The sequence below is a fragment of the Debaryomyces fabryi genome (genome assembly GCF_001447935.2).
Source record: "Debaryomyces fabryi strain CBS 789 chromosome Unknown contig00007, whole genome shotgun sequence".
Classification (NCBI taxonomy): domain Eukaryota; kingdom Fungi; phylum Ascomycota; class Pichiomycetes; order Serinales; family Debaryomycetaceae; genus Debaryomyces; species Debaryomyces fabryi.
This window is the reverse complement of record NW_015385433.1, coordinates 68,475-91,415: the sequence shown is the minus strand read 5'-3', so window position 1 is coordinate 91,415 and position 22,941 is coordinate 68,475. Positions and strand designations below refer to the sequence as shown.

General features: G+C 34.3%; 14 protein-coding genes across 14 annotated transcripts; 7 read left to right on the top strand and 7 right to left on the bottom strand.

The window, feature by feature from the left end:
• Positions 1-74: 74 nt before the first annotated feature.
• On the bottom strand, positions 75-2,042 carry YVC1 (Yvc1p; the record flags this gene model as incomplete). Its single annotated transcript, XM_015609438.1, has 1 exon — positions 75-2,042. One exon carries the CDS (start codon positions 2,040-2,042, stop codon positions 75-77), a length of 1,968 nt encoding a protein of 655 aa, XP_015469735.1.
• Positions 2,043-2,341: 299 nt separating this feature from the next.
• AC631_00607 (uncharacterized protein) lies at positions 2,342-3,931 on the bottom strand (the record flags this gene model as incomplete). Its single annotated transcript, XM_015609437.1, has 1 exon — positions 2,342-3,931. One exon carries the CDS (start codon positions 3,929-3,931, stop codon positions 2,342-2,344), a length of 1,590 nt encoding a protein of 529 aa, XP_015469734.1.
• A 226-nt stretch (positions 3,932-4,157) lies between these two features.
• AC631_00606 (uncharacterized protein) lies at positions 4,158-5,783 on the top strand (the record flags this gene model as incomplete). The annotated part of the gene is made up of 1 exon (XM_015609436.1): positions 4,158-5,783. The coding sequence occupies one exon, from the start codon at positions 4,158-4,160 to the stop codon at positions 5,781-5,783; it is 1,626 nt and encodes a 541-aa protein (XP_015469733.1).
• Positions 5,784-6,727: 944 nt separating this feature from the next.
• On the top strand, positions 6,728-9,900 carry AC631_00605 (chromatin-remodeling ATPase; the record flags this gene model as incomplete). The annotated part of the gene is made up of 2 exons (XM_015609435.1): positions 6,728-6,799; positions 6,865-9,900. 2 exons carry the CDS (start codon positions 6,728-6,730, stop codon positions 9,898-9,900), a joined length of 3,108 nt encoding a protein of 1,035 aa, XP_015469732.1.
• A 50-nt stretch (positions 9,901-9,950) lies between these two features.
• Positions 9,951-10,454, bottom strand: AC631_00604 (glutathione peroxidase; the record flags this gene model as incomplete). The annotated part of the gene is made up of 1 exon (XM_015609434.1): positions 9,951-10,454. The coding sequence occupies one exon, from the start codon at positions 10,452-10,454 to the stop codon at positions 9,951-9,953; it is 504 nt and encodes a 167-aa protein (XP_015469731.1).
• Positions 10,455-10,940: 486 nt separating this feature from the next.
• MDM34 (ERMES complex subunit) lies at positions 10,941-12,611 on the top strand (the record flags this gene model as incomplete). The annotated part of the gene is made up of 1 exon (XM_015609433.1): positions 10,941-12,611. One exon carries the CDS (start codon positions 10,941-10,943, stop codon positions 12,609-12,611), a length of 1,671 nt encoding a protein of 556 aa, XP_015469730.1.
• A 352-nt stretch (positions 12,612-12,963) lies between these two features.
• CHS7 (Chs7p) lies at positions 12,964-13,893 on the top strand (the record flags this gene model as incomplete). The annotated part of the gene is made up of 1 exon (XM_015609432.1): positions 12,964-13,893. One exon carries the CDS (start codon positions 12,964-12,966, stop codon positions 13,891-13,893), a length of 930 nt encoding a protein of 309 aa, XP_015469729.1.
• Positions 13,894-14,290: 397 nt separating this feature from the next.
• RGD1 (Rgd1p) lies at positions 14,291-16,174 on the top strand (the record flags this gene model as incomplete). The annotated part of the gene is made up of 1 exon (XM_015609431.1): positions 14,291-16,174. The coding sequence occupies one exon, from the start codon at positions 14,291-14,293 to the stop codon at positions 16,172-16,174; it is 1,884 nt and encodes a 627-aa protein (XP_015469728.1).
• Positions 16,175-16,271: 97 nt separating this feature from the next.
• On the bottom strand, positions 16,272-17,054 carry AC631_00600 (uncharacterized protein; the record flags this gene model as incomplete). The annotated part of the gene is made up of 1 exon (XM_015609430.1): positions 16,272-17,054. The coding sequence occupies one exon, from the start codon at positions 17,052-17,054 to the stop codon at positions 16,272-16,274; it is 783 nt and encodes a 260-aa protein (XP_015469727.1).
• Positions 17,055-17,204: 150 nt separating this feature from the next.
• On the top strand, positions 17,205-19,559 carry RTT101 (cullin; the record flags this gene model as incomplete). Its single annotated transcript, XM_015609429.1, has 1 exon — positions 17,205-19,559. The coding sequence occupies one exon, from the start codon at positions 17,205-17,207 to the stop codon at positions 19,557-19,559; it is 2,355 nt and encodes a 784-aa protein (XP_015469726.1).
• A 109-nt stretch (positions 19,560-19,668) lies between these two features.
• AC631_00598 (ubiquinol--cytochrome-c reductase subunit 10) lies at positions 19,669-20,002 on the bottom strand (the record flags this gene model as incomplete). Its single annotated transcript, XM_015609428.1, has 2 exons — positions 19,669-19,896; positions 19,994-20,002. 2 exons carry the CDS (start codon positions 20,000-20,002, stop codon positions 19,669-19,671), a joined length of 237 nt encoding a protein of 78 aa, XP_015469725.1.
• Positions 20,003-20,500: 498 nt separating this feature from the next.
• ACP1 (Acp1p) lies at positions 20,501-20,872 on the bottom strand (the record flags this gene model as incomplete). Its single annotated transcript, XM_015609427.1, has 1 exon — positions 20,501-20,872. One exon carries the CDS (start codon positions 20,870-20,872, stop codon positions 20,501-20,503), a length of 372 nt encoding a protein of 123 aa, XP_015469724.1.
• Positions 20,873-21,067: 195 nt separating this feature from the next.
• On the top strand, positions 21,068-21,601 carry AC631_00596 (mitochondrial 37S ribosomal protein uS12m; the record flags this gene model as incomplete). The annotated part of the gene is made up of 1 exon (XM_015609426.1): positions 21,068-21,601. The coding sequence occupies one exon, from the start codon at positions 21,068-21,070 to the stop codon at positions 21,599-21,601; it is 534 nt and encodes a 177-aa protein (XP_015469723.1).
• Positions 21,602-21,746: 145 nt separating this feature from the next.
• ARC35 (Arc35p) lies at positions 21,747-22,769 on the bottom strand (the record flags this gene model as incomplete). Its single annotated transcript, XM_015609425.1, has 1 exon — positions 21,747-22,769. One exon carries the CDS (start codon positions 22,767-22,769, stop codon positions 21,747-21,749), a length of 1,023 nt encoding a protein of 340 aa, XP_015469722.1.
• Positions 22,770-22,941: the final 172 nt, after the last annotated feature.

Here is a 22,941-nt window from a genome sequence, read left to right as displayed (position 1 = left end):
GAATTGCAGGATAAAAGCTGTTAAAAACATGAAGAAATAAAACTGAAGAGAATGATTCAAATTGGTGCATAAAATTACTTTTTTTCTTCAAGCTTCTTCCGCAATTCTTGGTTTTCTTTGACCACTGCTTCCACTAGAACAGTAAGCTTATCAATCTTGCTATAAATTTCGTAGAATTCCCATTTGATACCGGCTTTGCTAGCCTGATTGACCGGCTGGACTACCCTATCGATATCTGTATTAAACTTTCGTAAATCGATAGGGAATTCGGAATCTTGGTTTTCGCCTATAATCTGTTCACGAACTGCAGTATTGACTTCTGTATCTCTTTCTTGAATTCCAGAGTCGGTATCAGCATCGTATCCATCTGTTAAGTCCCATTCGGTGTCTAACTCATTGGAATCATCTGGTATACCTTTGAATCTGTTGTATTGAATTCTTCTAGCATTTTGCAATTCATCAATGGTAATGTAGGTTAACAATGGGGAATAGATAACCAACATTATGAAGTGATTAATTAGTCTAAACGTTGACTTGCTGACAAAAAAGGATAAAGGAGTAAGAACTAATTCAATGAGGTTCAAAGGAGGAACATAAAGATCCTGGTCTGGAGCTCTAACGTACCTCAATGTCTTTTGGGCAACCAACGCAAAATACTCATCGGTTGCATTCTCAACAATGTTAGCATAGGCAGTAGAATACAAAGCAATCAAAATATTCATAAGAATAACACTGAGAACAAACGAGTAAATGTAATACAATATCGATGCGTATGGTGGGTCCAACGATGAAAGATCATCAAAACTTGCTTCGCCAATAATTCCATTCACTAATGAAATTAAAATCCGCTTAGTAGCTTCATTTCTTCCGTCAGAAGCATCTAAACCGAGGAAACCTTGCAAGAATCCTAAAATCACGACAGCCAATAAGAAGAAGAAAATTAAACTTTCCTTCATCATGGTCTTAACAACGACAATCATCGCACCAACAAATCTCTGTGCATCTAAGTAAAGCAATAATCTGGACCACATGAAAGGCGAAGCACACGACAATATTCTAAACGAAGCCTCATCATACGTATTTTTTAATGAACCATGCGTATTCAAACTAGCAAATCTAAATCCAACTGAGATAAGAATGATACAGTACATTGTGTCATTGAACACATTCCAGAATCCAATGTAATTTAATCCAACATGGTAAAACTTAACCACCTCGTCCAAAATAGATCCTACCGTAAACAAGTAAAATACAATCTCAAATCCATCTAAAGGCACGGTTTTCACGTCGTTAGTGTTAATAATAATAGTAAATAATATCAAGTAGATCATACTAAAGGCGATTTCCAAAATATTTTGGTACAATGGTGTTCTGATTCTTGCCGGGTCAAAATGTGTTTTTATCGATAACGATGGAGCCCCCCTGTATAAAACATACAGATTAGGGTCAGTTGGAGATTGAATAATCCAACCTCTCCATATCCATTTCATACACCTTTGATAGCCTGATGATCCAATTACCATGGTTGAATGCATATCTACTGCTAATTCTAATACGCTGATCGGTTGAGAGTCCACACCATGCAAATTAATAGTATATCTATGGCACAACATCCCCAAAAATAAATACTCATCGTCCGATGTATTCTCAATAATAATAGCTGCTAATCTTTGCGCTGTAACCGCTCTTAAGAAATATAATTCATTGTCCCATAATTCGTTTTCGGCCTGTTGCCAATACCAATCGCATACTTTCAACAAGCAAAACACTAAAGCTGCACGATATTTGTAGGCAGACGTGCCATATTTACCATCTCCCCTTCCCCCAGCTGAGGTATAAACCAACTCAATAACGTTGGAATTTAAAATTGTAGAATTCTGAGCTGTTATATCCTTCTCATCAAACACAATTGGGATCACCTTATCAATTAAAGTTTTCAAATTTAAACATATTCTAAAGGTTTGTCTCGAATTTGGGGAGAAAGCGTTTGAATAATGTAATTCATACAAGGCTGCTGATTCCTCAATATCTGATTCGGTCATTGTATATGCCTATCCACTAGAAAGAATGAATAATATCAATCAAGAAGGAAACCCGTGTATGAAAAATAATTGCGATTCGAAAAAAATTCGTTATCATTATCCAACCTTATTGTTTGAAATTTCTACTGAAATACCTTCACACGATTTTTTTGCTTAGGCAATTATTTTGTAGGATTAGCCAAAAATACACCTTACATATAGTTTTGATTTAATAGGCTTAAGCATAAATAATTAAGAAATTATAGTATATATTTTTAGGACTGCAAAAACCTCTGTATGCCGATTATACTGGGACATTTTTATGAATCTAAACTACTTTCAAATCCAACAGCCAATGTTAGTCCTAGTACAATATCAAACATACCTTTATTTTTTGATCTAGAAAACACATTCTTATCTTCATAAATAGTGATCCAGCCTAACTTATTACTATCAGGAGTATCATCATTCGGGTTGTTCAGATAGTAGAGCCCGTCACCGCCTATGAAATAATTGCGAATATCAGATCCAGCAGCAATATCATTGTCTATTAGTTTGTAATTAACTTTTTCTTGATTTATAGCCTCTTGAGAGTTTTTCAGTCTCTCCAATCTATCAGCTTGTTGATTAAACTTTTTAATAATCTTTTTCCTTGTTCTTGTTTCATTGGGTCTAAAAAGCCCCAATACTGGAGGGAACTTATGGGTGCTTCCCTGATCATGCAAATAAATATCTCTTGGGTTATTAGACTCGGTCTTATAGCTGGTAGGAGAATCTTCAATATAATTTTGATGAAAGTATATATATCTTTTTCCGATAAATTTATATAGTGGGTCATCCTTATATTCATTGAACTTACTTTTAATCTTACTCATTCTTGTTGACTTAATTCTTGGTATCGATCCAATATTCCACTTTGTATTCAAAAAGTCGGTGAATTCATAATTCTTGAATCTAAAAGTTTCATGAGCATTCGATATCTGACTGTAAGGAATAAACTTGTCGTCAATCGGTGTTGGAATTGTTACTCCACTAAATAAAGGAGATTCGATTTCATCGCTTTCATCATCAGAAAGTAAACCATCATACAAGTAACTCGAACGAGGAAGCAAAATCTTATATTTTCCGCCTTCGTCAAGAGACTCTTTGATAATTACCATGATTTCTGGGTTATTATCACCGTTCTTAGATGCAATATCTTTGAATATCAACTTGAATCCTTCTCGTGATGAATGGTACTTGTATTTATTAGGATATACTACTTCGACGTAATATCCAGGTCCATTACGACAGTAAATATGTTTCAACCCGGGGTTTGTAGTTAGGTATAGATCCTTCCCGAACTTTAATATATGATATTTCCAAAATGGTGTATTAGGTTTAGCATATATATCGTCATCACTAGTTATTGACGATGTACTTGAACGGGAATGTGGACTTGATGCTAACGAACTCTGATCATTCGATCTGTACGAATGTGACTCTGGTGAGAGTGGCCTTGAGGTATTTAACGAAAGTCTATTAAATGACTTAAGCGTAAAGCCACGGCTCTCATTTCCCCCTTCACTTCTCCTTCTAGAAAGCTTACTGATGCTGTCCCTAAATGTTCGCGACCTAGGTGGCAAGCTTGGTAGTGTTCCCTCGTTCATGTTGGATCTTGGAGGTAATGCAGGCGGTGAGGGCCCCGGATGTTTTTCTGGGGTGTCTTCTAGGATGGACAGGCCAATTGAAATATCCTCCACTGCCGGGTCTTCTATATTATCACCAACAGGATGCAAATTAGGATTTTCTTCTCGGAACTTATTAGTCAAGGGTGACTTTTCAATATATGAGTCTATTGTACTATCGAGTTCGGCAATAGAATCATTGATTTCTATCAGCGGCGGATTCTTCCTCGTTAAATCAGACATTAATATTCAATGATAGCTTCTATATTACTTGTCGAACTTTAGAATGGATAACCTTTTTATTGTCCTTAAATATAGCCATTATATTTAAAACTTGTCTGGAATTCTAATGCTGCATTAATGATAGCCACCAAGTAGTGCGATAATTACCAAAATATAAACACTGATCTGATTCTAATGACAGAGAGATTGATGATTAGAAGATAAGCATAGAGATAGTCGTAATTCAATGGACTACAGTCAACGCTTATCACAGTTAGACTCTCTTCCTAAACTAAAGCATGTTTCAATTGGACAAACCATAGGTCAAGGCACATTTGCTGTCGTAAAGGTCGCCAGTGTCAGGAACAACCCACTGAAGTTAGTGGCTATAAAATACATTCATAGGGCGATTTCCCATAGCAAGGGGATTGATGATAATAGAATAGGACTTGAACTAAGTATTCACAAAGAATGTTCGGGACACCCAAATATGATAAAGCTACATATGTTTGGCACTGATAATACGTGGATTTACATAGTTATGGAACTAGCTGAAAGCGGAGACTTATTCGATAAGATTGAGCCAGACATTGGTATAGATGAGGAGTTGGCTAACTTTTATTTCACACAGCTAATCAATGCTGTGGATTATATGCACCAAAAAGGAGTTGCACACCGAGATATCAAGCCGGAAAACATTCTTCTAGATAAGGACGGTAATTTGAAATTGGGCGATTTTGGGATGGCTACGATCTTCAAACGTAAGGGAAGTCAAAAAAGGCTCTCATATGAGAAATGTGGTTCTCCCCCATATATGGCACCTGAGATAATTGGTGATAACGGTTATGATGCAACGATGAGTGATATCTGGGCTTGTGGTATTGTACTTTTTGTCTTATTGTCGGGCCAAATACCATGGCAGGAACCAAGCTACAATTGCGACGAAGAATATACCAAATATGTTGATTTTGATGGCAAAATACTCGATAATCCGTGGAACCAATTTAGTCAAACTGTTAGACCGTTGATGAGGTCGATAATTAAACCTGATGTTAGCAAGAGGTTTTCGATGGACCAAATAAGGTTGCACCCATGGGTTAATCAAGGAAATTCATTTATGGACTCGAACAAACTATGCAAGAATTCAGAAGGTTTGGCAGAGAGGTTGCTTTCTAATTTACAGGTCGGATTGTCTGACGAAGATATTAGAACGACTTTGTCGGAGGCATCCCAAGACCAAGAAAGAAATCTTATAAATAATAGGAAATTTATTTCTAATTCACAGCCCACAAACGATATTGCAGTCATGATAGATGATGAATTCGATATCCCCGCTATACCAGCGACACAGGATCCTGTTACTCATAATCACAGACCATTTATCAACGATATTACTGATGCACATGAAGAAATGCTTGCGATTGTTTCAAAAGATCCTTCCATTTTGCAATTTAAGAACACTCCTCAGTACAGAATGTCACAATTATCTAATACACAAAAGAACATACTTGCATTTAAAAATATGCCATTCAAGACAGCTGAAAGAATGACGAGGTTTTTTTCGATTTTGCCGATTGAATCATTACTTCCCATAATACGAGATTCGCTACATAGAATAGGAGTTTCCACAACAAGTATTGATAATTTTTCAATGGAAGAATTGATTGAGCAGAAGAATATTTATATTAATGTTAATATAATAGCTGAAAAATCTAAAATGCCCTTAAAGGGCTACATCAAGATTCTGAAGTGTGATATTCGGTTGCCATTGAGGAAGGTAGAATTCATAAAATCAAAAGGTGATCCTTTGGAGTGGCGACACTTCTTCAAAAAAGTAACTATACTTTCCAGAGATGCAGTTTACGTTGACTAATAATAAGAATAGATATTAATGTAAAACACATAATTTCATTTAATAGAAGATTCCGGCAATTTGTAAAAATCGCAAATTAATGATATAGATAAGATAATAATATCATCATTTCTGTAATGTGTCATACAGTTCTTTATTCACCACGAAATGAACGAATTATCCAATATAGACTTACGTTTACTGATTCCAACAGCCTACCAAAGGTGATGTATTCGTAATGTCATTAGTTTCAGTTGTTGAATTGCAAAAAGGCCTCAAAATGAGCCGCACATGCAATACAAAACCCTCTGCCTCTTCTTTCTGGCTCCATAAGCTGAACATATATAATGCTACATTAGGATATAAAAATGAAATCTTTGATAAATAATACCCTTGAGAGATATGTGAAATAATTCCAATCATATAGTTCTGATTTTCGGAGGATGTAAAAAGAAATTGCAACATGCATAATTATCAATACAGAGTAATTTGCAACTATGCAACTCAATGACGAGTTAAGGGTATTTTGACCTAAATCATACCTAATGATATATGATAAGAGATAATTTACATGTTATACACCAGAGTGGTCTTAAAATTCCGAATTAGACGAAGGGCGTATTGATATAAGGAAACCGAGTACCCTCATAATTTCGTACGCGTCTCAAGTTACACCACAATCAGTACAACAGAATAGCACTTACGATATGATCACTTAAATACATCAATTGAATTTTTGTCGTTCTTACCCAATCGTGAAAGACGTGTAGCATCGTATAATTAGTAATCAGTAGTAAATTTCACTCTTTCAAATAAAAGTAAAATAGGTTGAAATTTATAACCGGTATAAAGGTCTCGGAATTGTGCCAATTCGACCTTTTGAATAAACATTGTCCTTTAAATCAACATCAAGACAAAGGAAACCAACAAAAATTCTTTACTACGCTCAAACAATCCAGGAAAATATGAGTGATACAACAGGGAATTTAAGTCAAGGTATTGAAATGGACGAATCACCAACTCCAGATACTGTGACCGTATGTACAAAGTTAATTTTTGAAATGAAAAATTATTCATTTATGATCAGAACTAACAATTTTAGACTCCATCATTGGACTTAAATGAAATCCTTAAACCAAAAGATTTAGATGGGACCACCACTAATATATCTTCTAATAAGGCTAAGTATTTGATTCAATCAGAAAAAGAGAATTTTGACGTTGATGAAACTGCTAAGAGATTCAAATACTTGCTTGGATTAACAGATTTATTCCAGCACTTCATCAATGCTAAGGCTGATAAAGATCCAAACTTTCAAAAAGTATTAGCGAGTATTGATAATAATGAAGTGGCACATAAGCACACTGAGGCTAATAATAGGAGACGTAAGACCGAGAAAGAAGAAGATGCAGAATTATTAAATGATGAGGTTGAGACCCCAGCGATTACCGAATTTACTGAAAGTCCTGGATATGTTCATGGAAAATTGAGACCATATCAAATTCAGGGATTGAACTGGTTAATTTCGTTATATGAAAACAATTTATCTGGTATTTTAGCGGATGAGATGGGTTTGGGTAAGACTTTACAAACCATTTCATTTTTGGGATACTTAAGATATATGCGGAATATCAATGGTCCACATATTGTCATAGTTCCGAAGTCTACATTGGATAATTGGGCAAGGGAATTTGCAAGATGGACACCTGATGTTAGGGTTTTGGTCTTGCAAGGTGATAAAGATACCAGGAATGAATTAATCCAGAAAAGATTACTTACTTGTGATTTTGACGTTGTCATTTCATCATACGAAATCGTTATAAGAGAAAAGGCGTCATTCAGGAAATTCGCTTGGGAGTATATTATAATTGATGAGGCCCACAGAATTAAAAATGAAGAATCTTTGTTATCCCAAATTATAAGAATGTTTCATTCTAAGAATAGATTATTAATAACTGGTACTCCGTTACAAAATAACTTACATGAATTATGGGCATTGTTGAACTTCATTCTTCCTGACGTTTTTGGGGATTCGGGAACGTTTGACCAATGGTTCCAAAACGATAATAAAGATGAACATGGAAATGGTAAAGAAGAAGACGTGATCTTGCAGTTGCATAAAGTCTTACAACCATTTTTGTTGCGTCGTATCAAATCTGATGTCGAAAAGTCATTATTACCTAAGAAAGAACTAAACCTTTATGTTTCGATGTCTGATATGCAAAGAAAATGGTATCAAAAGATCTTAGAGAAGGATATTGATGCTGTTAATGGTGCCAATAAAAAGGAATCAAAGACAAGGTTATTGAATATTGTAATGCAATTAAGAAAATGTTGCAACCATCCTTATTTATTTGAAGGTGCAGAACCAGGCCCTCCATATACTACAGACGAGCATTTAGTTTACAACTCTCAGAAAATGATAATATTAGATAAATTATTGAAAAAGTTTAAACAAGAAGGATCAAGAGTTTTGATTTTTTCACAAATGAGCAGAATGTTAGACATAATGGAAGATTATTGTATGTTCAGAGACCACGAGTACTGCCGTATCGATGGTCAAACTGATCATGCTGATAGAGTCAATGCTATCGATGAATATAATGAACCAGGCTCTTCCAAATTCGTATTCTTGTTGACCACAAGGGCTGGTGGTTTGGGTATCAACTTAACTACTGCAGATATTGTTATATTGTTCGACTCGGATTGGAATCCACAAGCTGATTTACAAGCTATGGATAGAGCTCATAGAATTGGTCAGACAAAGCAAGTTCGAGTATTCAGATTTATAACCGAGAATGCAATTGAAGAGAAGGTATTAGAAAGAGCTACTCAAAAGTTAAGGCTTGATCAGTTAGTTATTCAACAAGGTAGAAATGCAGGAAATATTGGACAGCAGAGTAATAAGGCTACATCAAAAGATGAATTATTGACCATGATTCAACATGGTGCAGCAGAAATGTTCAGTAAAGATTCAGCTTCCAATGGTGAAAATGCAGATGACGTTGACATTGACTCAATTTTGGCTTCTTCTGAAAGCAAGACACAAGAATTAAACAAAAAGTATGAAAAATTGGATTTAAGTGCGTTACAAAATTTTTCGAACGATGAATCAGTATACGAATGGAATGGAGAAAACTTTAAAAAGAAAGAAACTTCTACAATCGGAGATATAGGCCATGGATGGATTAACCCCGGTAAAAGAGAACGTAAGGAAAATTATTCCATTGATATGTATTATAAGGATGTTTTGAATACTGGGGGCAGGTCTCATGTAAAGTCGGGTCCTAAACCACCGAAACAGCTCAACATTTTCGATCATCAATTCTATCCTACTAAATTGTTTGAATTAAATGAATTAGAGAAAAATTATTATAAAAAACAAATAAGATATCAAGTTCCCTTAAAGGCTGGTAATCCAAAGACTTTAAAAGAAAGACAGTTGGAGCAGAAGTTAGAGCAAGAAGAAATTGATAATTCAAGACCTTTGACAGACGAGGAAAAGGAATTAAAGGAACAATTATTGACTCAAGGATTTGGTAACTGGAATAGAAGAGAGTTCACTCATTTTATTCAAGTGTGTTCGAAATATGGCCGTAACTCAATCCTGTTAATCACCGCAGAATTTGAAGATAAGACAGAAGAAGATGTGAGGGAATATGCCAAGAAGTTTTGGACTTCGTATGAAGAAATTGAAGGATATGAAAGATACATCAACCAGATTGAAATGGGTGAAGAAAAAATCATCAAAAACAGGTTGCAAAAAGAGTCTTTGCGTAGAAAATTAGCTCAATACAAATATCCGCTTCAAGAGCTAGTATTGAAATTTCCTCCAGCTTCCACGAACAAGAGAACGTTTTCGGAGGAAGAAGATAGATTTTTGTTGGTACAATTATATAGGTTTGGCCTCGACAGACCTGATATATATGAAAGAATCAGAGATACTATTAGGGATTCACCACTATTCCAATTCGATTTCTTTTTCCAGTCGAGAAATGCAGCAGAACTCTCAAGAAGATGTACCACTCTTTTGGCGTGTGTATTAAAAGAAATCCATCCTGATGCTGTGCATAACAAGAGAAAGAAGGAAGACACCCCCGATACAAAGGATTCCAAGAAGAAGAAAGCCAAAAAATGATTCATAATCATTATTCATATATTTACATGTTATATACATTATATAGTGATCTACATCGCTTTGTGACCTTCTTCTAGTAACTCTACAATCATCTTCTCAAAGTTTAGTGGAACTACCAGAGGATCGAAACGTTCAACTACCTTTCCACTCCTGCTTATCAAAAATTTCTCGAAATTCCATTTAATCCCTTTAAACCCAAGTGAAGTCTTTCGTTCATTCTTTAAATACCCATAAAGCGGTTCCTCTCTATCCCCATTGACTTCAATCTTGTCCATGATCGGAAACGTCACTCCAAACTTGTTCTCGCATAGCTGCAAAATCTGCTGCCCTGTGAATGGTTCCTGATTCCCAAATTGATTACAGGGGAATCCAAGCACAACTAATCCTCTTTCCTTGTACTTTTTGTACAAATACTCCAAATCCTTGTACTGCAGTGTAAATCCGCAGAGACTGGCTACATTTACAATTACCACCACCTTCCCCTTCAATTGACTGAAATCATAAACCCCTCCATAAGCATCCAATGGCTTGAAGTCGTAGATCGTTGCGCCCATCAACAGTACAATTCTATCTCTTTCGTTGTATCAGATGTCGATACGATGACTTAGTTGGTCTACTAGTCTATACCAGTAAATCTCACTAGTCGAAAGCTTACATAATAGAGGCTGACTATATTACATAATAATATTTCAATCACTACCCCGGCAGTACAAATCGGGTCAATAGACAAATATAACACAAAACCGGAGTTTAGTGAGAAAAACGATTTTGTGTAACTTCTACATATCACACGATTTTTGCATTTTAAAAACTTACTCCTTCTACATGACTAATGTTTTGTTTATTCTAGTTATTTATTTGTGAAGTTAGCCGGTTTAAGTTTCCAAAGCGCATAGCATTAGACACTGAAAGTGGTATTCAATAAAATATCTGAAATAAGCCATACATCAAATATTTTAAAATTATTCTGTTTTTGTACATCGCAAAAAAAAATTTAACCGTCAGGTTTTAAGCAAAATTTACACACATAATAAGCCATAATGTCATTTAATGTGAATTGGAATTCACTAGAGACCGAATCATTAAGTTCGTGGACTAAAGAGTTATTGACAGATGCATTAAATTCGGGAAAGAGACCGAATATCCTTGCATCGGATATTCAAATAAAGGATTTAAATTTTGGAAAGGTGGGGCCAAGTTTTGAGATTTTGGAGATAGGAGAATTGGATAAAGATAGATTTAGGGGGATTTTCAAGATAAATTACGAGGGCGATTTCCATTTGACGTTGCATACGAAGGTTCAGGCTAACCCACTCAAGATCTACAGTTCGAATTCATTAGACAGGGAGGTGAATCAGTTTGATGAAATGAACAATTTTGTGACTCCAGATTTCCTTCTCTGTAACGATCCATTTGCATTGCCATTAGATTTGAAGCTCAGTGATATCAAGATATCGGGGATTGGAATAATTGTATTTAGTAAGACCAAGGGGTTAACACTTGTGTTTAGAAATGATCCGTTGGACTCAATTAAGGTATCCTCAACTTTCGACACGGTACAGGTGTTGGCGAACTTTTTGCAAAATCAGATTGAAAACCAGATCAGAGATTTATTCAGAGAAACATTACCTACTTTGATCCATGAATTGTCCTTGAAATACACTTCGTTGAACGAATCAAATTTCAGTGACTTACAGTCTAAATTAAAGAGCAAGATGAACAATCTCGATAGTGAAAACTTGGAGAAAATATCGATTAACGATGGCAATTCTGAATTCAGTTATTCTAGCACTAACTTACGCAAGAATATGAATCTCTTCAATTCAAGAGAAACACTAAACTTGAATATCCCAAAGTTCAAGAACATTGTACAAAGATCGCACTTAGAAAAGTTTAACAAACATTTGCCAAACTTGATCAGCACATTAAATTTAAACCTTAATTTGCCAGACGTTAACGTCAACACCAACATTGCCCCATCTCAAACTAGTAACTGCATTCCAATCGATTTGTTAATCAACAACAATGATAACATCGATAATATTTTAACAGAAATCTCCAGCATTCAAACCAACAGCTATTACAATAAATTGAATAGTAATAACAATGGCGCCAAGCCTAGGAGAAGGGTCGTCAAACTAGGTGGAAAGAAATCAAAGAAGACAAGTACCACTAATTCTTTGGATCAAACCCCCGAATACAGCGAGGTGTCTACTTTGATCGATGATTCTATGGAACATTCCACGATCGAACATTCCACATTTGAAAGCCCCGTCACCTTAGAGCACCCCATCTCGATTGATTTGAAACAACCTAAGCCGATGAGGGCTAATAGGGAAATTAATATCGACACTTCAAAACCTATCCTTTCGCATTCACATTTCCATGCCAACTGTAACTCGAATACAAATTCTCCACACCACCCCAATTCTTCCTTGTTGCGCGGTGTAGGTTTGGGTAATAATTACTTCAACTTTACCAGCAACCAACAGATCTCCACTTCTCACATTCAAAACGAAGAGGACAGATTGATGAATAAAAAATCTAACAATTACATCGACATCAAGTCCATAAATAACAAATCCGTTGATTCAAAGCCTATTGAACAAGGGAACAAATTGGAATTTGATAAAGCTAGTCTTAGACATAATTGCAGTTCGCCTCAGCATACCATTTTTGAGGTACCTCCACCACCACCTTATCAGTATTAGTGGTAGCATGTACATAGTATTTTCCTATTTCAATTCATACATATCTAAGGTTATAAATGACCTTTCTCTATCGTTTATCGCTTATTTATTTCCACATATTCATGTGCTTACGTTCTACTTTATATATATACAAATTGTCTTAATACTAGCTCTTGTAATTTTAAAATCATATATTCGATGTCATATATTTAATTTATGTCTCAATTGCGTAAATGAAAATTTGTATCTAATCTAAAAATATCGCCTCGTTTGTTTTCTTAAAAATTTCTGATTCACTATAGTTTTTAATTTTTAAACCAACATCATAAAATTCCGAGATATCACAAGGCTTTCTAAAGTTTTATAGAACGAGATGGCATTTGGAAATTTCGATACCATATGTAATGTCACGGCGTTACCTTTATGTTCCGTAGTAGGATCAGTCAACGAGACATCATATTTTACTAGAGGTATAGTTCCAGATTGCTATGCAAGATCAGTGGAGTTGGCCAACACTATGGTGTTTCAAATAGGAAATGCATTTGTTCACTTTGGAGGATTGATAATTTTATTGATTATTATATTTAATGTAAGAGCAAAGTACACAGCTATTGGTAGAACCGAGATGCTTTTCTTTTTCTATCTTATTATCAGTTTAATTGTTAGTTCTTTGGTGGTTGACTGTGGTGTGTCGCCGCCATCTTCGTCCAGTTATGCATATTTTGTGGCCGTTCAACTAGGATTAGCAAGTGCATCGTGCATCTGTCTCTTGTATAATGGGCTATTATGCTTTCAATTTTGGGAGGATGGATCAAGAAAATCGATGTGGTCGTTAAGGTTGATCTGTGTCTGTTGGTTCATAGTCAACTTTATTGTGGCTTTAATCACTTTCAAGAGCTGGAATACTGCATTAGACGGTAGAAAGACAGAAGCCATGTTTGTGATCACGTATCTTATCAATGCAATTATATTGGCATTTTATGTGATATCGCAGATAATCTTGGTTATTTTTGCACTTGACTCATACTGGCCTTTGGGTGCCATCATATTGGGGGTATTCTTCTTTGTTGCTGGTCAAGTTTTGACTTACGCATTTAGTGACGATATCTGTCGTGGTGCTTCGCATTACATCGATGGGCTATTTTTTGGAAGTGTTTGTAATGTCTTTACTATCATGATGATTTATAAGTATTGGGATATGATAACAGTAGACGATTTAGAATTCTCTGTGGCTAACGTGGAGCACGGTGTGACTGCATTTGGTGGAAACGACGAGAAGAGAGGTAGTACAATTTTCAACTAAGCTTTTGAACTATTGACCTTTCAGTACGTTCTTTCACTGCTTTAAAGAAACCAGATTACTACGCCTATATATGAAATGCTTGTTTCGCTACCATTTGTTCATAACTACTATGGTTCATTAACAACTCACTCGACAACTTTAAATTATGTCGAGTGTTATTATATTTAGTATAATTCTTCGATAAATATATATAAATTCATCTCATGTTCTGTAATGTATCTGTCTATTAGGATATTAACTCTTTTTATTTAGTTAGAATTTAAAGCATCAACAATCATTCACGTCTGAGTCTTAAATGCTTAGACCGCGCTCGGTTCGTTGTCACTAAAATCAAATCAATAAATAGATTTTAGAAGTAAAACTAGCTTTTCTTTAACTTAGAAGAAGGATATTAAAGATGAGTACGAATGCTGAATCATCTACATTATTAGACCAAGATAGAATACAGAATTTTCTCAACAGTGATGGAAGTTTAGACGTATTATTAAATAGACTTAAACAAAGTATAACTACTGGAGAGGAATTCTCTAAGTTTGTTAAAAAGAAAGCAGTAATTGAAGATGAACACTACAATCAATTAAAGAAATTTGCTTCTCATACAAGAACTACTATGAAAGGTTCAACTAAATTGAAAAATGATTCGTTTAGTAGCAAATTGGACTCAATTATTGAATTTGATGAGAAATTATTCAATGTAGGTAGTTCTTATGTTAAGGCGTTGAATGTGATGTATGATGAATTAACATCCTTAATTGGCACCGTCTCTAGATCAAGAAAAACCATAAAGGATGAAAGTAAAAGAAAAGAAAAGGAATGCCTGGATTCCGTAATGACAGCTGAAAAAGCAAAACAAAAATACTACCACCTCTGTGATGATTTAGAGAAATTGAAAGCATCTGACCCGAATAAGAAATCTTTTTCGTTGAAGAACAAGTCAGCAGAACAGCAAGAAGATGATTTACAAAGAAAAGTAGACGCTGCTGATCAAGATTATAAGCTGAGAGTTACTACTTGTAAAAAGTTGAAAGATGAAATCTTGATGTTGCATAGACCAGCTAGTTCCAAGAAGTTAAAAAACTTAATTTTGGAAATGGACATTGCTATGAATGTTCAATTGCAAAAATATGCAACATGGAATGAAAATTTGATCATGAACTCAGGTGTTTTAATTTCTCCCTTGAAGCAAGAAGGTTCATCAAAAACTTCTATGAAAGCATTGGCATCTGCTATAGATAATGAAAAAGACTTATACAATTATTTGATTAAACATGAAAAGCAGGCGTCCAATAAATCCCTCGTCCCAGTTGAATATCGAATGCACCCATCAATAGCTAAAACACAGAAGCCCAGTAAACCTTTCTTAAACAACAGCAATTCGACCAATCATACAAATGTTGCTGCTGGTTTAAATAATTCTAACAACAGTCGCAATGATAGCATAGCAAACAATACCAAGCTGACATCGAACAATACTACCAACTCATCATTTTCACCTCCATCAAATAAAATTGTCCAAGCTTCTATGCTCAATTCTGATTCACATGCCCAAACTGAAAGTGACGCAAGTAACCAGACATATAGTTCATTGGATCCCGCAAGCAACCCTAATACCCCTGATTTGAATGGTCCAAGATCACTAAGTTCACAGTTAAACCAAGCATCACAGCCAACATTTGGTGTTTCAATTGAAAATGTGATTCAGTTTGCAGGCATTGATAATGTTCCATTAATTGTCAAAAAATGTATTGAAGTAATCGAGAATTACGGTATGGACATCGAAGGAATTTATAGAACCAGTGGTAATGTTACTACAGTTCAAAATTTAAAAGAGTCTATTGATCAAAAATTCACTAATTATTTGATGATTGGTAATAATATCGATCCAAATAACGTGTTGGATGCAGACATATATTGTATTGCATCTTTATTAAAGTGTTATTTTACTAGTTTACCGGAGCCATTATTGACTAAAGAATATTATCAGTCGTTCATTGAAACAGTCAAATCTTTGGATGAAACATATATCGCCAAAAAATTACATCATTTGGTTTTCAATTTACCCGACGGTGCCTATTTTACATTAAGAGCTTTAATATTCCATTTAAATAAAGTAGCAGCTGATGAGGCTCCGAATAGAATGACAACAAAGAGTTTAGCCATAATATGGGGACCAGCATTGTTAAACGACAATTCAATGAGCCCTCAAGATTTAAGTTATAAGAGTAAAGTTGTTGAAGAGTTGATGCTTATTGCTAATGAAATTTTTGATACAGATGATTAATGCATTTCTATTCAAGTTTAGTTTGTATTTTAAGTATTTAAAATGCAATATTGTCTTTTATCTTGTTTGTAATTAAATATATTCCTAATTTTATATACTAATACATTAAGTAAGGAACATTTTGCTTTTGTTTATTATCCTCACCAGCACTATTATTATTATTAGTATTAGTAGTAGTAGTATTACTATTATTAGCGTTATTCTTGTTAGAGTTATTAGAAGTTTCATTAGTAGGGCTCTGATAGTTCTCTCTGAAGTGTCTTTCGCTATTCCTATTTGATGAAAAGTTAAATCTAGGAGCTTTGGTGACCTTATGATTTGCGCTAAGGTTCTTAACTTTGAAATTATTTTTGTATGCTAATTCTCTTTCGGTATCTTGCTTCTTCATTTCCTCCAATTCCAACTCTCGTTGGCGTTGTTCCTCTTCTAGCTGTTTTGCATATTCTTCATCACTTATGCCTAATAGTATTCGTTTTGTATTCTTTAATTCATCCTTTAATTCTTTATGAAATTCTGGCGAATCTATTATTTTCTCTTGAATATCTTTATCTACTATACTCAACAAACTATTATCATTTTTGGAGTTAACAGATTTTTGTTGCATATGATCATTTATAATTGCACCTTGTATTAATGCACCCATCTTTCCTTTGTTCTTCATCAATATTGATGGATCATTCTTTATCTTATTTTCGACCATTAATTTCAATTTCAATAACAAATTCGAATGAGTTTCTGATTTTTTAAAATCCTCTAATAATAATTTTCTGCGTTGATCGAACGATCCGTTCTTCTTGTAAACAGTTGTTAGCTGTTTTGGATCATTTATTTCTGTTATATTTGGGGTATTGGTCGACTTTCCATCAGTATTATCACTCATGTTTTATGATTAAGTATGTATTATAATAAATCTTTAGCCTTAATACTTTTCTTTTAAATCGCGATAACAAAAAATGTCTGCGTAAAAAGATTATACTATATTATAATAATTATACTCAATCCATAGAACATCACAAGCATAAGACATACTATGACAGAGGAGAGTACGTCTGAAATTTTAGATTTCGGTGGCTCTAACTCTTCAATTTCTAAAACTGCAACTTCATCCCATTTATCTCATGATTACTCAAGACATGAGCCTAGTCTCCGAAATGATAATAAACGAAAAAAGCCAAATATAGCTCTGGTTAATAAATCACACTTGTCAGCTCAAAAGGAAAAGGTTAAATTACTAGCACATCGAGTTATAGACTTAATTTTACAGGGATCAAAGCTTGAATATAGCTTCGATGTATATTACAGAAGTGTGGAATCCTTGTGCAGATTTAAGCATATCGAGCAGTCGATATTGGCGGACCATTTGAAATCAAAATTGGAAGACCATTTTCATTACCATATAATACCTGACATTACAAGTATTCTAGAGGATAATCTGCTGTCATTAAATGAATCTATAACGAGATATTTGGAAGTATATGAAAAATGGAGACATAAGCTTCGGTTATTAAGTAAATTGTTTCTTTATTTGGATCGGTGTTATTTAATGCAACACCCTTCGAAAAAGATGATCTTAGAATTTGGGATGACGTTGTTTGTTGAAGAGCTCTTGATTGATAAAGACGAAGGCACTAATAGATTAGCCGAAATCACTCTTCGCAAGCATATACAATTACTTAAAAAGGTAGGAGAGTTTGAAGATATCAGAGATTTAGAAGTTGCTAAACAATTATCAACAATGTTGGTAAAATTGAACTTTAGTCACCAAATCAAGCTACATACTGATCTTATCAATCTGATAATATCGCATTATAATTCATTAAAAGACTCGTGGATTGAAAAGCCTGAAACATACATACATACAGTTTTAACAAAGATATCTAGAGAAATGACTTTTTTTAAAGATTGTGGTTATGAGAGAGAGTTCTTGATAGAGTTTTTACTGAAACTCAAATGGATCTTAATATTTCAAGATTTTAATACAATAATTAAGAGCTGCATGCCTTTTATGGTACAAGATAAAAATTTGAAACAGTTTGGAATAATATATGATTATTGTGGAAAATCATTAGAAGAATATCAATTAGATGCAATGCCGATTTTTGTTTATGAGTGGGGTCAATATATAATACAGTCGATTAAGGAGTTAATCGAAAATAATAAATCAAGCCTGAAAAATATAATTCCATTATTAGTAGAATTAAATTTGAGATATAAGAGCATTGCTGGTGATAAATTCAACAAGAATGAACTATTTGAATTTGAAGTTAGAAAGTCCTTCACAAAGACCTTTAATGAGAAGAAGATTAATACTTTTATAATATTCCAGTTATGTAAGTATTGTGATTCATTCTTTAAAAGCATCAATAAAAAATCAAACAAAGATGAAATCGTCAACTTATCATTTAATGAATTTCAACACAACGTATTGATCATTTTTAAGGCCCTAAATAATAAAAATGATTTTATTTCTCATTATAAGAAGGAATTATCCAAGAGATTACTTTTAGGAAAGTCTCCAAATTATAACCTAGAAAGAAAGTTAGTAGAATCTTTCTTAAAGCTTATTGGTGAAGGGGACGAAACCGTAGGGTTGCAAATAATGTTTAAAGATCTAGAGTTGTCCAGAGAAAAATATTCTCTGGTAGCTTTAGATGAAAGTCCTGTTGACTTTACTGCATTAGTCTTGGAACAGAAACACTGGCCTGAAATGCCCAAATTGGACTCGAATATTATTTTACTGCCACAGCTTACAACCATTCTAGATAATTTCACAGCATTGTATCATAATTCGGACGAGAAATTAAAAAATCGTACTCTTGATTGGAGTCATTACCCTTTGCATCAGTTAACCATTAAAGCTGAATTTGAGAATGGCGAAAAGGAATTGGATGTTAATTTACTTCAGGCAATTGTCATTTTATTATTCAACAATAGTGACAGTTATACTTATGACGAGATATTAGCGCTTACGAATATTAGCGATAAGTTGTTGAAAAAGGTACTCGGATCGTTATCATCTGATAAATACAAAATTTTACTGAGACACAACACAACGTATTCCTTCAATTCAAAATTTACTGATAAAGCAACAAAAATAAGAATTCCGCTTTCAAAGGATAGAGAAACATCAGCCGGGCTATTTGATAGTGAGCCTACAAAAACATTTGAAAGAAATAGAAATGTTGAATTCAGGAGTGCTTTAGTTAGGGTCATGAAGAGTGCCAAAAAAATCTCATATCTTGATTTATTAAACCAAACTCTATCATTAGTGGAAAAAAATGGGCCATGTTCCATAGCAGACCTAAAGTCAAATCTTGAGTACTTAATAGAAAATGAATATGTCAAAAGAGAGTTTGACGGTCAAACTCTTTCTTATATACCTTGAATACACTTACAGGTACGTAAATATTATTCTAGTGTTTATTATTTCAATGAAATTCAACTATGTAAATAAATATTATAGCACATAATTCCATATAGCTAAGCATGCATAATTAGACAGGAACTTCTTCTGGATCTGGGTTGTAAACCCAGTGTTGACCGAAGTATGGAATTTTAGTGTAGAAAGTGTCCTTAAATAATGGAATACCTTCAGTGAAAGTGGCAACACCTGCAATACCAGCACCTCCCCAGATGACTAAGTTAGGAACGTATTTTCTAATAAGTGGTAAGTTTAAACCAGCAATGGTTTTAACAGACTTGTAAGCTGGACCTCTAATGTACTAAATTTTTCATGTTAGTAAAATTTCACCTCATAACGTATCCAAGTAAATCATTTTCTAATATTACAGCCCGTTCTAATATCCGATTAATACATACAGAAACCATTCTTCAATATTTATTAAAGATAAGTGTAGATAGTTGTAACAGAATGTTTTATATTGTCAATTATAGTGGATTAATTTAATTGGAATTCGATTGGTTGAAAAATAGCACGTGACTTGTTTATTGGGAGAAAGCTATATCTACCAATGGGTCAACCATTCATAGATTCTAGAAAGAGATATGGAGATAAGTCGGGACCATACGATATGCTTACATTAGCTAGTGATATACAATAATAATTTAAAATTTTGACTATAAAATACCGATATATAGTCATCACAGACGTGGATGAAATATACCTTTATTAACGTAGGCAGTTAAAGCAAACGTAGTTTTGTCCAAAGTCTCTATAATTCCAATTATAAACCACTTTCAATCAAATATATGTACTACTGGAGCTAGAAATCACGATATTAAAAATAATAGGAATAAAAAACAATGCATGTGTACTAGCACGATTTCCAGCACGATGTACTACTAGGCCCGTCGGACCGGAGACCTCTAACAAGCATCAGGTTGTGAAAGGATGTAGTCAATAGTTTGACCAACGGTCTTTAAAGAGTCGGCTTCATGATCTGGGATTTGGATGTTAAATTCGTGTTCCACTTCCATGACGACTTCAACGACATCCAATGAGTCCAAACCCAAATCTTGGACAAAAGAGCTCTCTTCGGTGATTTCCTTAGAGCTGTCAACCTTATCGTATCCCTCTAATAATTCAACGATTCTCTCTTTGGCAAGATCTTTAGTTAAAGCTGGGAATCCGGCGTAGAAACGAACAAATGATGGTTTTGTTATAGAAATTGCTTGTGGTGCAATGGTTTGTCTAACCAATGGAGTTCTAAGACTTCTGAGGAAAGTAGATCTAAACATAATGTCTCTAGGGTAGTTTATGTGGTTAATATGTCTGTCTAGTAAATTAATCTGTTTGTTTTAAGTGGTTGATGAATTTTTGAACATCACTAACAAAAGTACACGACCTTATAATTCTGCGATTAATTTTTCAATGCCGGGACATAATCAGAGTACTAACGATATTAAGGAACAAGAAAAGACCCAAGAAACGGGATGATTAGATCATTAGCCAACATTTGTAAGACTTCAATCCAGTCTGCATCCACCTTCAGCAGAGTAGCCCCTGTTACGTCTTATTTGTCATCTATCAGAAGTAATATTCCTATAAATAACCAGTTCAATCTTTTGAACCAACAAAAAAGATATGCTACTTTGAACCAAATAAAGAGTGGTAGACACGGAAAACCTGTCAAACCATATGTTTCCAAGGCACCGCATTTGGATACCAACCCATTCAAAAAAGGGGTTGTTTTACGTGTTATGATTGTCAAGCCGAAAAAGCCAAACTCAGCACAAAGAAAGTGTTGTCGTGTAAGATTATCGAACGGTAACGTTGTTTCATGTTTAATTCCAGGAGAAGGACATAATTTACAAGAGCATCATGTTGTGTTAGTGAGAGGAGGAAGAGTGCAAGATTTGCCAGGTGTAAAGTATCGTTTGGTGAGAGGAGCATTTGATTTAGCAGGAGTGGCTAACAGAACTACGTCGAGATCAAAATACGGTGTTAAGAAGCCTAAGGATAATTAGGTGATAAAGGTGCTGTACAAAGTATATATTTTGATAAGTCTGTAAATATTTAATAAACTAAATTCGGTAAATTTATTGGTTTCTGTTGCACAAAACAAGTGTGAACAAATCGTTACATAAAAGTCTAGTGTGTGATCTTCATAGCTCATACCCTGGTTGAGTCAAATCTTCTACCACTGGCTGTCTTTCTGTTGTCAACAGCCTTACCGTCATCATCGATGTTCTCTGGTTTGGCTCTGTTTAAGACCTTCAAGAATTCTTTAACTCTAAATCTCATTCTCGAGTGCATGTAAGCTTTAGAACATTTGATATGATAATGGAAGTAGTTTCTGAAAAATTGAATATGGGAAATACAATTATCCCTTCTGTCGCCCTTAGTTAAATGTCTAGGGAATAAAACAAATGTAACATAGCCTTTGTTGTCGTCATCATAATTCTTAACCACACGTTGAATATCCAATGGTGGCACTTTATGAGAATATAATACTTGTGGAGCATTTTGAACCGATCTTTTTCTTGCATCAACGAATTCCTGAAGGAAAACTTTACCAAAGATTTTATCGGTTTCGTCCTTGAAAATAGTAGAGAAAATCACGGTAACTCTGTCGAATGATGGCTTGATGTAAATGCTCTCATCTGAACCACGATAATTAATAGTTAAAACCTCTTCGTTTTTTAATTCGCTTTGAATCTCCTCAGCATACGTGTTACTGCTGGCATACGTTTCACTCAACTCGTCGTATCTACTGAAAGCTTTTTCGAATGGAGCTGCCATGCAATGCCTTTTCAAAAATGATAAATCCTCAATCAATTGATTCTTAAATTCATCATCCTTGCTACTCAATTGTCCCAAATCCAAAACCATGGAATAATTATAATTAGACTCGATATCTTTGCTGGGTAAAATAGTTAAAGGTCCCTCATATTTGGAATACTTGCTTCCCAAGTATGCTTCAACCCCATAATTAACCAAATCACTCCAACATTTCAAATATACAGAAATAAGAATCAATTCTTTATTATCCGGTAATGTCGAAATATGGTATGTAGTAAAATCAAAATCTGAGACAATTCTATCTAATGATTTCAAAGGAGCATCAGGACTTGGAAAAATCTTATCCGTCAAAGTATTTTGAATCAATAAGTTATTCTGTTCTATTTGTAACATTCTGATTGTCTGTGAATACACCTTCCAGTTGTAACTATGTCCTTTATTGATCAAGGGTTAACTCGATTTCATTAAACCAAAATGTCGCGCGACATATTTGTATAGTCTATAGATAAATAGAACAAAAACCATACCAATGCTAAAAAAACTAAGAGATGAAGTTCTAGCTTCT